The sequence below is a fragment of the Crotalus tigris genome, unplaced genomic scaffold (genome assembly GCF_016545835.1).
Source record: "Crotalus tigris isolate CLP2741 ecotype Arizona unplaced genomic scaffold, ASM1654583v1 scf7180000024339.11422700, whole genome shotgun sequence".
NCBI classification, from domain to species: Eukaryota; Metazoa; Chordata; class Lepidosauria; order Squamata; family Viperidae; genus Crotalus; species Crotalus tigris.
The window spans coordinates 810,620-825,503 of record NW_024100509.1 but is presented as its reverse complement, the minus strand read 5'-3'; the positions used below and the strand labels follow the sequence as shown (position 1 = coordinate 825,503).

General features: G+C 34.2%; 1 protein-coding gene across 2 annotated transcripts in view; it reads right to left on the bottom strand.

Moving 5' to 3' along the window:
- Window positions 1-245: 245 nt before the first annotated feature.
- The window catches only part of HSPA4L (heat shock protein family A (Hsp70) member 4 like), a 35,219-nt gene continuing 20,580 nt past the window's right edge, over window positions 246-14,884 (bottom strand). Inside the window, exons 12-19 of one of the 2 annotated variants that reach the window (XM_039325995.1) lie at window positions 14,345-14,544; window positions 9,277-9,375; window positions 7,054-7,185; window positions 6,730-6,855; window positions 4,790-4,897; window positions 2,390-2,509; window positions 1,870-2,031; window positions 246-1,057 (exon numbers count right to left, since the gene is read on the bottom strand). In XM_039325995.1, the coding sequence (XP_039181929.1) occupies window positions 872-1,057; window positions 1,870-2,031; window positions 2,390-2,509; window positions 4,790-4,897; window positions 6,730-6,855; window positions 7,054-7,185; window positions 9,277-9,375; window positions 14,345-14,544 (1,133 nt within the window). In that variant the 3' untranslated portion in view covers window positions 246-871. The remainder of the gene's footprint in view (window positions 1,058-1,869; window positions 2,032-2,389; window positions 2,510-4,789; window positions 4,898-6,729; window positions 6,856-7,053; window positions 7,186-9,276; window positions 9,376-14,344; window positions 14,545-14,884) is intronic. The other variant, XM_039325996.1, reaches the window with a different exon arrangement.

Sequence of the window (14,884 nt, the reverse complement as noted above, 5' to 3'; positions counted from 1 at the left end):
CACAACGTCTTGCTGTCAGTCAATGGCTTCGCTCGCGTCAAGACTGGGATCTCATGGTCCAGGACGGGCATGGCAACTTTGGCTGACTGATCTGATTGGGCAGGAATACAGTCTCAACCCATTGGTGGATTCTCCATCTCCATACTGAGAAAAGGCATTCAGGTAAGACAACGCCCCTTTCCATACTATTACAACTTTAAGAGCATCTCAGCATCAACACAAAATATGATACAGGACCGTGTGGACACGGTGACCAAGAGTTTTATTTTGAATCATGTTACTAGTTTGAAGACAAAGAATGCTGCTGGTGTAAGGTCCTTTCAAGCTTTGGATATTGATCAACAAAATTTTTACAAGTTATTGTGGTACATCAACAAGAGGAACTAGCTTGCCAACTAACCTCTATTTTAATATTTAAATTAGAACAATACAACAATTAGGAAAAGGTCAGTGCTTCTGGTGGCAATGTTCAAGCCACATCAAACTGAATATCTTCTAAAATAAAGATGCAAAAATCTACACTTCAGCATCGAAAGTGCAATACTGTGGTCTTTCATGAATAAAGGAGCAGTGGCTTACAATAAAATATGGTAGATTGTTGTCATTTATGTATCAATTCCACCTCTTTGATATAAAATGTATCATAAAAGCTTAAACTGATTACAATCTACATTCAACTAAAGCTTCACAATAAGCTTAATCAGTGGAATGAACAATGAGAATATGCTCAATAGAAAAACACTTTAAACCTAATGAAAAGAATAAAGGACAAAGTTTTCTAAATAACTGAACATATGTAGTGTGAATTAAGAAAAAAAAGGACCCTCTGATTACTTGCACTATTTTTAATGAACTCAAAGAAATGTAAAACTTAGTCCATGTCCATTTCTTCAGATGATTTAGGCTGCTGACAACTATCCTCTAATTTAGTGTCGGAGCTGCTTTGTCCATTCATTGGCCTGTTTTGTTCACTATTAGATTTTCCTTGATCTTTAGACAGTGGTTCTGCTTTGGACTTAGGTTTGTAAATAATTGGATTACATAAGCTGTCCAGTTCCTATCAGGAAAAAAATAATTATTATAATTACCATGCAAATAACATAATGGTCTATGAAATTGATTATAATGTAAAATACTGGAGATAAGCTTAGCAGTAAATTTATAAAATTACCCATAATTAGATTAAACAACACAATAGCATATGTCAACATGAGTAATCTGTAATAAGGAAACTTCTTTACATGTTTTTAAATTTGGAAAATAGAGTGTTTTTTAACTGCTTTTTCTCCCAGCAGCAAAAGCACATATATTATGATGAACAATTTTAACTCTAATAGATTGATAATAAAAACCTTTTCCGTCAATGGAATAGAAAACTCATGGAACAAACCAAATTCTCCTTCTGATTTAAATATATTTGTATGTTATCACCTGAATTTAACATCTGAAAACTAGTTTGGATAGGGATTTAGGTGCTGGCCTACAAATCAGGATTCTGTGAGTTCTAGGACTCCTTTAGGCATGAAAGCCAGCTGGATGATTTAGGATCAGTCTCTGTCAGTCCAACCCACCTCAAAGGGTTGTTGTGAGGAAAACGAGGCATGAGAATAAGGTATATTTACTGCCTATATAAAAAGGGAGGATAACATCATCACCTAGAGAACCCTGTTTTCATATGAACAGGTATAGCAGGTTGAACTACATCATATCCATTTTTGTGGAAACTTAAGAAATATCTATTTACTGTAGTTGCCTTAGCTTTTGCCAAAATATATTTTGTGTTCTGATATCATTTGAAATACTAAGCTATTCTAAGGCTAATTCATCCTACTTTTCCATTAGAATATTTCAATCCGAAAGTTAATTTACCTTAGATTTTGCTTTTATTTCTGCCACCTTAATAATAGGATCCTGTGTCAAATTCAGTCTGTGCTGTGTATGCATCTTTGAGCTCAACCAGTTCATAGTTTCACTGGCATATTTTTCAACTTTTTCCATATCAACAGGATCAATGTGATCATATTTTTTATCCTACAAAGAAAATATTAAAAATTAACATTCAGCAATAAACATATATGTTTATCTCATAATGGATTTTAGAAGAGTTGATTTCATAATGATTTCTTACTTGAACAAACACATTCTGTTAAAGTCAGATAATTATCTATTTAAAGGAATCTGAAAATATAGCCTTATTTATTGTTTGATTTTAGAAATTCCTGTTCCAAGTGGAGCTGGAGTACTGGTGTCACATTGTCACAAGCCCAAATTATCTTATATATCTAATTTTGAAAATTAGTTTTCAATTTTATATACATTTATTGAAAATGTCCTATATAATATAGATATTTATGAATAACTATTATTAAAAACATATGCTCTGTCTTACCTTATTTTCGTATTCTTCTAGAGCTTTCATAAGCATCTGGAGTTTATTTTCTAAATCAAATAAAGCTTTTGGTCTTTCTTCATATTCCTTATATCTATCATGAATAGGGCCACCAAATTTCTAGAAATATAGAAAAATTATTGTAAAAGTTCTCATTAAAATGTAGAAAAAAAATATAAATGAAGATAAAATCTTGTTATTAATTGATCAGAACTGCTTATAAATGATTAGTCACCATATATCACCATTAGTCACCCTGGTAATGCAGTACTGCAAGCTACTTCTGCTGACTGCCGGCTGACAGCAGTTTGGCAGTTCCAGTCTCACCAGGCTCAAGGTAAACTCAGCCTTCCATCCTTCCGAGATCAAAATGAGGACTCAGATTGTTGGAGGCAATATGTTGACTCTGTAAACTGCTTAGAGAGGGCTATAAAGCACTTTGAGGCGGTATATAAGTCTAAGTGCTATTGCTAGTGCTATATGAAAGAAACCAGGAAAATTGATCACATATGACAGCCAACAAGCCTATGTCTTAATTGTGTGGGAATACTAGAATTACCATTATATGGGAGGTAGTCCAGTTTCTTGCTTAAAGCAGGAAACCCAATGCATCTCTCTCACATATTCCACTATGGACTATAGTTTGGAATAGCTGCCATCCCAGTCCCCTAGTAGAAAGGCAGGATACAAATGAAACAAACACAGTAAAAGATCTAAAAAGTATTTGAAGCTTGGAAAGAAATCTAATGCTCAAGCAGGTGGGATGATGATAAAAGCTGCCTGGTAAGTAGAAAGAAAATACTGTATAATGTATAGGGGGGGGGGGGAATCAAGTACTGAACAAAGCAAAGAATAGTTAAGAGGAAAAAAATGTAGACAGATTCCTATGGAATACAGGTCATGTGTCTTCAGCTTAAGTATGCTCTAATGCAGGGGTGTCAAACTGCCAGCCCAAGGGCTAGTTGCATCATGCAGAGGCCCAGCTCCAGCAATGCAAAAAAAGTTGCGATATATTGAGACATGTCATGTGACAAGTTTGACACCCATGCTCTAATGGATTAATATGGACCAAATGCTTTGACTGCCTCAAAAATACTTTGCTTGATGGATCCATGACAGAATAAAACCTATAACATATCTCTGTTAAAAGCTCAATATTTTTAAAGCAGACATCTCTGAGATATTTCAAACACGGTTTATAGAACTGGAATTTTTGATAAAGCCACATTAGGGGCTTCAGGTTCTTAGAATGTTGAAATTGTATCTGTAGATTTGAGATTAAGATTGATCCATCAAAAAGGCATTTACAGAAGTACAGAACTCTTCAAAAATGTATCTGAAAGGATGGACATCAATTTTTTTGTGCTGGAGGTATTAAAAAAAAATGAGGACCCTTATCCATATGATATAGCCGTGTAATCATCTGGCATCTTTCTGGAACTTTGAATAGATTTATGGGAAAATATTTAATATTTAAAAGATTTTTAATACTTTACGTGTTAATGTAATCCTGAATTATGAACCAAAGCTTTGGAATTTGACTGTTATAAGGAACTATGATTGGATTGAGCATGAGTATGTGTGTGCATCAAAAATAATTATATTAAGAAAATTGTATTATTCCAGATGTCAAGGAATGACAGGGATAAATGTGTGATCTATTTTGTAAAGGTATTTTCTACTAATCAACAAATGCAGCAATATGTAAATGTGGCAGAGATTCTGTGATATTTTACAATATCTTATTTATAATATAGGAGTGATAAATTGATAAATCAGTGAATATAAATCACGTGAAGTATTAATACCACTTTACAATGCCTTGGTAAGGCAACACTTGGAATACTGCATCCAGCTTTGGTCACCACGATGTAAAAAAGATGCTGAGACTCTAGAAAGAGTACAGAGAAGAGCAACAAAGATGATTAGGGGACTGGAGGCTAAAACATATGAGGAACGGTTGCTGGAATTGGGTATGTCTAGTTTAATGAAGAGAAGGATGAGGGGGGATATGATAGCAGTGTTCCAATATCTCAGGGGCTGCCACAAAGAAGAGGGAGTCAGCTATTCTCCAAAGCACCTGAAGGCAGGACAAGAAGCAATGGATGGAAACTGGTCAAGGAGAGAAGCAACCTAGAACTAAGGAGAAACTTCCTGACAGTTAGAACAATTAACCAGTGGAACAACCTGCCTCCAGAAGGGGTGAATGCTCCAACACTGGAAGTTTTTAAGAAGAGACTGGATAGCCATCTGTCTGAAATGGTGTAGGGTTTCCTTCCTACCTGCCTGAGCAGGGGGTTGGACTCGATGACCTCCAAGGTCCCTTCCAACATCATCATCATCATTAATCTATCTCTCTATCTCTATCAGGCCCTTTATTTCTAGCAATAGAAAGCTTACTTTCATTTCCTGAAGTTTTTCCACATATACATGTTTTGGTTGGTCCTCTCCATCTTCATAAAGCCAGTTTTCTGTATCTTCTAACATTAATGTTATTTTTCTTGAATCCTAGAGGGAGAATAATACAATATATAACAATAGCCCAGTGATCTTTATCATTTTAAACTAGTGAAAAAATAGTTCTACAATAATAATTTGCTACTTATACTGTTACAGTAATAAGATTATAACTAAAGCATCTTTTATAAGCTCTTATTTCTACACTGTTCATAAAGAACAAATAACAGTAATTGCAATGTCAAAGATATGCTATTTCATGCTATTTAATATTTTTAAAAAGTAAACTTGGAGGCAAATAATACATTTACTAGAAGTATATAGTATAAATGGAACTTTCTTTGTTTCAGTTATTTCAGGAATACCATAGTCTAGCTCCAAGTCCCTCCTACATGCATTCTGCATCAACTCTTGTAGTAAATGTTAATAGGCAAATCTAATATAAATTTAAATTAGATCTCACATCTAATGGTTAATTTATCAGCAACACAGGTAGACCATAATTCCATTTAAGTTTCTCATAGAAGTATCTATCTAGTTTAATTCTATACTTAATAATGGCAATACATCTGGAATTTACTATATTTAAATCTATATTCAGAACACACGCTACTTTTTTGCCAAAGTGTGCTGAAAGAGATTTTAATAAATAAATGTCTATATTTCTATAGGTATAACACCAACTATTAGAACATGGAAATTAAAAAATCAAAACAGACATTAAAACAAGATAGGAGCTTTGTTTGAATGCTTAAATAAGCAAAGATAATTTTAATGTATAGGAATGAAAATTAAAGGAAGACTATAATCTATTTTCTGAGATTTTGGTTTACTCTGTTAATAGTAGAAATTAAAAAAAATTCTACCTGTCATGAATTGTTGATTATCTCTCCTTCAGAGCAAAGTTACTAAGGTCAATTGCTGATAAACATTTTCCCAGGAGAGATCATACTTCTCAATTATTTATTACCACTAATTAGAATATACAACTCGTGTATTATATATACCAACCAATAGACATATTATGTTTATGTACCTACACCTACATATATCAATATCTTCTTCTTCTTAAAGAAAAGGTTCAGCATTTACTGAGAGAACGAAAACTGCAACCGAAGGAAATCCTGTCCACTATCCCACCAGTAATTCATGTACAGGTGAGTAAAGGATTCCTGTTTTCTTTTTGTTCCCTCCTGCTTTTTCTTTTTTTGATTACTACTGATGCTCCTGCTCCTGCTACTAGAATGGAACATTTCAATAAATTATTCTGGCCCAATACAATGGAAAAGATGCTACTAAAGGACAAGCAACAAATGCTCGCTCGATCCTTGCTTCTGGTCTTGCATGTCTGGCATTAAGGAAGGCAATAACATTCCTGAAGGCCTCCAGGAATGTGTATTACTATTTTAAGGAATATACTTTAATCATTAAAACAGTAATTTTATCTTCATTTCCTTCTTAAATAGAATTCAATGTAACTTTTACTTCAATGGAGATCATCCATAGCCTCCTTCTGCCTTGATGTGTCAGTGAGGAGAAAATCTTGAAGGAGTTAGAAATTTTTATGTAATAAAGTGGAGAAATTTAACAATCTTCCCTCTCCCCCCCCCCAACAAGGAAAACACCTCCAAATTCACAGGCCTAGAAGTTTATGCCAAACATATGAGGAAATCTACTAGTTTAGGAACATTTGAACTGATTTATGAAGTAAAATATTTATAATCAATGGAAGCTCAAGTTTATCTTAATTTATCCCACTGATTTTAAAGAGTTATTGAACTATAACTAGAACCAACTCACTGCAATGTTTTACAGATGCAGCAATTTTAATACTAATGTTATTTTAAAGGACTTCATCATGTTAGTTTCATGAGAACTCTTACATCTTCAGTTATGAATTTTTCATAGACGCCACAAAGCTTATCTCTCAGATCATACACATATTCTTCAACAGCATTTTTGGCATCATTTTTCTCCTTCTCCAGAATGTCTTGCATCAACATCTTCCCCTGCAGCAAATAAAAGTATTCAGATAACTTAATCACAAATATAAAGCATAGTTGATTTTTTTTCTTGAAATACATCTATATTCTTCTACCCCAAATTACTGGATTTACAAGGAACAATTAGAGATAATTTTTCTTTTCTGCACTGATGCATTTATAATTATTCCACATATATGATTCAAGATTTCTGCAATTGCTCACCTCATTTTCAATGTAGCAATTAATAAGATCCTGTTCAACCTGTCTATATAAGTTAACATGGATAGGTAGATCAATGCTCTTGGTCTTTGTTTTGCTTGACTGATTTGCATCAATCTTGTCTCCTGAAGCAGTCTGCAGAATAAGAGATTAAATTATGTCACCATAGCATTTGTTCCCATTGCACATAAAAATAGAAATCTGATAAAAAACTATACTTGTATAATTTAGCAGATAAAATAATATCCTAATATGCTGCCATTTTAAATAGACATATCTTGTAATTTTTGCATTTACTTATGAATTTTAAAATACAAGATTTGGAAAATAGAGTGATTCTATTTTCCAACATTGCTTGAAAATAAACTCACCCAGAAGTGTTTCAGCCTAGCAGTCAAAGACTTTTCCACACATCAATTTATTCAAGGGTTATACATAACAAGCATCCACCCTACCAAACTCTTGATGTCACGTGACATGTCGCGACATACTGCGACTTTTTTCCCATTGCCGGCAAAGGGGTGGGCGCAGTTTTGGTGTGACGCATCTGGCCCGTGGGTCGGCAGTTTGACACCCCTGCTCTACATAAACATGAACGCTTTTAACCTACAGTCATGTGAAAAAGTAACTCTTTTGAGTTTCACGGTTTTACATGTCAGGACACAATAAAAATTATCTGGTCCTCAGCAGTTCTTAAAAGTAGTAAATACAACCTTAGATGAACAATATATGACATATTACACCATGATTTCATTTATGTTACAAAAAGAAAGCCAAAATGGAGAAGCCATGTGTAAAAAAACTTAGTACACCTTATGATTTAATAGCTGGTAGAACCATTTTTAGCAGCAATAACTTGAAATAACTGTTTTTGTTATGACTTTTATCAGTTTCTCAAATTGTTGTGGAGGATTTTTGGCCCACTCTTTACAACATTATTTCAATTCATTGAGATTTGTGGACATTTGTGCTTGCACAGCTCTCTTGTGGCCCCGCCCCAGCATTTCTCTTGGGTTGAGGTCTGGACTTTGATTGGGCCATTGCAACACTTTCTTTTCTTTTTTCAGCCATTCAGTTGTAGTTTTGCTGTTGTGCTTGGGATCATTGTTCTGTGGCATGATCCAATGTCAGCCAAGTTTTAGCTATCAGACAGATGGCCTCACAGGATGCTTTGGTATACAGAGGAGTTCATAGTTGACTCAATGATTGCAAGGTACCCATGTCTTGTGGCTGCAAACAAGCCCAAATCATCACCTCTCCATCTCTGTGCTTGATGGTATGAGATGTTGGTGCTGATATGCTTGTTTGGTTGTTGCCAAACATGGCACTATGCATTAGGGCCAAACATCTCTGTTTTAGTGTCGTCTGTCCAAAGGACAGTGTTCCAGAAGTCTTGTGATTTGTTTAGATGCAACTTTGCAAACTTAAGCCCTGCTGCCATATTTTGAGAGAGAAGAGGCTTTCTCCAGGCAATCCTTCCAAACGAACCATACTTGTTCAGTCTTTTTCTAATTGTACTGTCATGATCGTTAACATTTAACATGCAAACTGAGTCCTGTAACTCTTGGATTTTTAGTGATTTTTCTGAGCATTGTATGGGATGAATTTGTCTATTCCTATGAAGATTGGTAACTGTCTTGAATATTTTCCACTTGTGAATAATCTTCCTCACTGTAGAATGATGGCCTTAATTGTTTGGAAATGTCCTTGTAACTCTTCCCAGATTGATGGGCAGCAATAATTGCTTCTCTTAGCTGATGTCTTTCCATTGTGTTAACTCATACCTCATTGCTGGATATCAGAAAATTCCTAAAACTTTGTTTTTTATAGAGGTGGTCACTCTTGCTGATGATTAATTGATCAAGGGCACTTGATTAGCAGCATCTAGCTGCTACTTAGCCACTTCATCCCTATAGAAGCAGTAAGGGTGTACTTAGTTTTTTATACATGGCTTCTCCATTTTGGCTTTTTATAAAATAAATGATGACGTGTGTTATGTATTGTTCATCTAAGGTTGTATTTACTTTTAAGAACTCTAAGAACTAGATGATTTTTATTGTATCCTAATATGTAAAACCATAGAACTTTTTCACATGACTATAAGTGAGAATTCCAAGGTGTCAAAGCATGGCACACTATTCTCAGAGTATTTAACACTTCTTAGCACTATCAAAAGATAGACAGCCCTAACTTTAGAATCTGACTTTATCATAATTTCATATATACCTTTCCTTCGGTCCCTATATGATCAGTTTCTTCATCTGTTTGACTTTGTTCTATTTGACTCTTTTGATTACCATCATCTTGATCAATCTGCATTTTAGCCTATAAAACAGAAGTTTTAATTCCACACTAAATTTTATGAAAAGTTTTATTATTCTTGTCAAGAAGCAGTAGCTTTTCACAATCAAACGAGGTATGCCAGTAAAAATAATTTTAAAATACGAATCAAAACAATGGTATTAAATTGTGTTCATTTTTATTTATTTATTTTGAAACCACCCATCTCCCTCACAGAAGGACTCTGTTCTTGATATATACTATTCCCCTACCTCCATGACTTTTAGAAAAAAAAATATTGAGGGATTTTTTTGGAGGGGGGAATAATGTTTTTGCCTCTGAATCAGTCATGACTTCTGGCAATTTCATGGACAAATCCATGCAGTTGTCTTAGCAATACTTTTGGAATAGTTTATTACTGACTTCTCCCTAACAATAAAAGATTATTCAATTCCTTCAACATGGTTATTGCAAGAAAGTGTCCATGACTGATAAATAATTATGGCTGTGAAATACAGTCCTAATTACTTAATAATATAATTCTAATTATACATTAATGAGACCATATTACTAATTATAATACTAATCACATATTAAAAGTAAAACAACCCACTTCAAACAAAATATAATTGCATTTACATCAAAGAACACTTTAAATGTTCTATAAACAATGGAGTTAAAAGAATCCTAGAAAAAGAAACAAAAAGATTTAAATGAAACTAAGTCAGTAAGCGGAATAATAGAAAACTGAAAATAACCCCTAAAATTAGCACCTCATTACTATAAGAATTCACAAGCTTGAGGCAGAACATCATTTATTTATGAAAATTTATATGGCCTCCCAATTCACTCTCAATGACTCTGGGTAGCTTACAAAGATAAGCAGTGGTCAGAATGCAATATTGCAGACTAACTCTGAGTGATCTGGAATTCGATCCTGCCTGGGCTCGATATTGATTCAAGTCTTCAATCTTTCCGAGGTCAGTAAAATGAGGACAGAGATTGTTGAGAGCAATACGCTGACATTGTAAGGAACTCAAAGAGTCTAATTGCTATTAAGAACCCAGCATAAAAACAATAAAAAGCAATCAGCTTCCCTACCCGCAACAACAGTCAATCAAATAAGCCACTTGATGGGCTCCATCCAATTTTGGGTTCCCCAGGCCATATATTATGCTTGTGGCATTTAAGTCAAAAATTTAAATTAATGGTGTTTCTGGCATTTAAGTCAAAATTTATTCCAATATTTTTGAATGGTTTATTTTTTTTAATGTACATAAGTACCACTAGCATGTTCAATTGTTAGCCAACATCTGAAGTGGAAGTATTTTTGCTATAATTATAAAGTAACAAGCATTCTATTTTTATAGGGGTGTACAACATAAATGATCCAGAAAAAGCCATTGCTGGTTTACAAAGGCCAACATGTGCTATATGCTTTCAATCCATTTTTTTTTTGCTTCAGATTCCCAAAAACTTTAAGGCCTTAATAACTTTTGAAAAGTACAGCTATTAGAAAATCCTTATAATCACCATCTTTATATCCTACTCTATATTCAAAAAAGAATCCAAAATTTAGTCAATCTTTGCTATCTTCTGCTTACTATATATTTAACTTCAACCTCAGAGTTGAAGGGTTTCGTCTTCAGTCATGAAAGGTAAGTATCAATACCCTTTATAGTATCAGACAATAGTTAGCAAATATTTGAAAGAAACAAGGCTTAAGAATTAAAATGGTTACATTATCGTATGAGCTGAAGAAGCTTCTTGGATGAGAAGCGAAACCTCTTCAAAGAAAAACAAGAAAGTCCAGTTGTCTCATGGAAAAGCAGCTTTGGGATAACCACGACCTGGATTACTAAGAATCTCCATAGACATTTAGCTATCCTATGAACTCTTTATCTACTTCTTTACTGACATCTGCATGAGCAATATTCAAGTTACAATCATATTTTCTGTTGCTTTTTATTTTTTGAAACACATTTTATTGGTTTTTTTAAATCTTAAAAAAGGTGCTCGGGACACACCATGGTGTTTGGGTAATCAAACATTCAACAATAGAACCATATATAAATAACTCAACTCAATACATTCAATGTCCCCTCTCTATTTCCCTCAACTACCATAATACGTTTAAAATATTTCATTTCTAATTTAAATTTCTATAACTGCTAAACCTGTTTTAAAACGTTGTAAATTTACAATTACCATAATCAAATTTAACTTTAAGTCAAAAGTTATTAATGTTGTGATTTCGGCTAATGAAATTCCAAAGAACTTCCAGGCATTTATTTTCCTAAAAGTCTTTTATTGTTACAAAATGTCGGTCTAAGTTCTCTTCCTCTGAGCAGTTAAATTATCAGCATGTTCCCTCCCTAAATTAGCCGTCATATCTCACATTACCCAATTAGTGTGAAGGTCAAATGTTTTCTTCCTCTTTCTTTCCCGGGCTTTACCCCCAACCCCCCTTCTGCTCTGTATTAACCCCATAATTACCAGACAATTCTACATATTGTCAAAAGCAAGAATATACAATATTTGCAGCGTTGACAATCAATTCAGATATCCCTTCCAGCTATATTCTAATTCTTAATCTCTTATATCCCTCATTTTATCACAAGTCTCATTTATTTCTTCTTCCACTACACAATACATATCCTAATTAAGATAAAATATTAATCTACCCTATACATGTATAATCCATCTATCGACCAATCTCTTTAAAATAACAAAATAGTGTAAGTCTTAACTCATTTCAATTCATTAAACAAAATTCAGATTTCATCCAATTGATTATCGTGCCTTATCACATCTATATTATCATACCGAAACATCATCCTACTAATTTAAAACAATTATTAAAACAATCCAACCCTAAAAAGCCAGCATTTTTCCATTCCAATACATAATAATTTTCATGAAAATAAACCTATTATTCCAAAAAGTACATTCTTAATCTAATTAAAACATCTGTTCTAATAATCAACCTTTTTTCTTACTTCTAACTCTGAATCTTAATCCTTATAACTGTCCATAAATCAACATTGCCTTTAAATCCATTACACAATTTTAAATTCCTCTTTTCAGTCTTATTCTGGCTTTTTTTCTGTGCCAGGCAGGTTTCCATAATCAAGCTTCCTTTTCAGCCAATAGATCTCTCTTTATTGCTTGTAGTGCCCTTTGAAACAATAGGAATCCCATCCTCTGAATTAGGCATCTATTTCTCTCATTCTTAAAGCTTCATTGCTTTAAAGTTTCCAGTCTCAATCTTTGATTCTTCTGGTCCTCAAAGCTGTAGATGGAATATTTATAAGATAAAGTAACTTTCTCATTTATCTCAGTTGTTTCCTCTTCTAGTATATTTTTATTTATAGAATAATCAGATGTAGCCTGGAGATCAGTTTGAAGATTTGAAGTACAACTTCTGGATCTTAATTCTGTAGTAAACTCTTTCATTGTAGCACATATTTCTGCAGTGGCCTCATAAATCTTTTCCAATATAAGTTTGCAGTTTAATTGTAAATGAGCTTTCTACATTTTGATAGTAATGAAAAAGAGTCTCTTTTTTCTTCTTGTGGAGGCTGTGTTTAATAAAAGTTAAACAGTGTTCACCCCCACAACTCTCACAGCTGCATCAGCTTATCTTTTCTCCTCAAAGGTAATTTGAAGGTCCATCTATTCCATCTCCAAAAAATAGCCAAAAGTTGCAATATTAGATTTTCACCACTAGATGTCCTCAGTAAGTTGAAAAAAACTTTTCCAGACACCATTTTCCCCCTTTTTTCTTTCTTTTGAAATATAATGTGAAAAAAGAAATAATCTTCCAGCATAAAATGATAGTACAGCTCTTAGAAAAATTTTTTTTTTCTGTACCCCAAAGCATATGAAAATAAAGTATATTCTTTAAATTTTTATTGTATTCTTCTGTAATGCCTTTCTTCCCAAACATGTAAAAGCTGTTTTTTCAAGCCAGGGAAATAATTCCAACAAGGCTCTTACAGGCAAAAAAAAAAAAAAAAAAGATAAAATGAAGAGAGGAGCAGGAAACAGAAAAAAAGCCTCACCGGATTCACCACAGTGGTTCTTACAGCTTAGATGTTCTTTGACTTGCGGTTTGAAGCGGCAGGGTGATCGGCCATTTTACTGGCCGATCTTCTCTGTCAGCCCTGAGATAGCTCGGACAGCTGGAGGAGCCGCTGCTCGTCTGCAGCCGAGCAAAGCCTCCTCGACAGAAGTCGCACCCTCCAGGGCGACTTTCAACCCTCATAAGGGTCTACCGGCAGAGGGAAGCTAGCCGACGAGGAGACAAGTCTCTTTGTGTGGCGCCTGATTGGCCATTTTACTGGCCGATCTTCTCCGTCAGCCCTCAGAGATAGCTCGGACAGCTGGAGGAGCCACTGCTCCTCCGCAGCTGAGCAAAGCCTCCTCGACAGAAGTCACACTCTCCAGGGTCTACCGGCGGAGGGAAGCTAGCTGACGAGGAGACAAGTCTCTTTGTGCGGCCAGAGGCGTCGCGATCCAGAACCGGAAGTCCTATTTTCTGTTGCTTTGACATGCTTCTAACAGACATGCTGTAAATTTAAATTAACTATTTTAAAACTTCTATGGAAGTTAAGGAGACACATTTACAATTAACTAAGCATGTGTACATGTATACATGTGTGTGTATATAGTTTTATAAGAGATTTCTCAATACAATGTCAAAGATATAGCCTTTATTAGTGCAGAGAAAGAGTGACTAGTATGCATGTTTATAAAAGCAAGGAAAACAAGAAAGTTAAAGATAGAAAGCCAAGTTAATTTACATGGAATAGGAAAAAATATTGAAAGCACTAGGATTAAAAAATTTCACAGGTTTGGAAAAAAAGTTAAATTAATTAATGAAACAAGCTGGATTTTCAAAATACAAAAATTCTCAATGACAAAGATTAAAGTAAAAAACCCCACTGCATTTAGTCAGCACAGTACATAAGACAATTTAGAATTAAGAATTCTATTTATAGTTTTTACATACCAGTTCTTCTGTGCTTTGATTGTTACATGACAATTCTGTGTCCATTGGAATATCATTAGGCTCGCAGTCCAAATTTTGCTTCTCTACAACAGATGCATTAGCCACACTGAAGATTCCATGGATATTAATTCGCACTTTAACTTTAACTTTTGAATTATCACCGTCATTTTGGGGACCAACATTTTGAATAACAAAATGGCCTAAACAACATAGCAATATGGCATTGATTAGTACACTTATTTATATCAAACATATTACAAAAACATTTATAAATTTATACATCACTTATATTTTTTAATGATGGTTTGAATTATGATACCTCAGACTGTGGCCTCACCCCCAGTCATGTGATTGCAAATTGAATACTTGGCAACTGGCTACATTTACAATGGTTCAGCATCTTCCAGTCACATAATCGTAACCTTCCGAGGCAGCTTCTGAGAAGCAAAGCCAACTGGGGAAGCCAGAATTACTTAATGACCACATGATTTGCTTAATTACTGCAGGGGTTTGTTTAACCACAATGGTAAAAATAGTAAA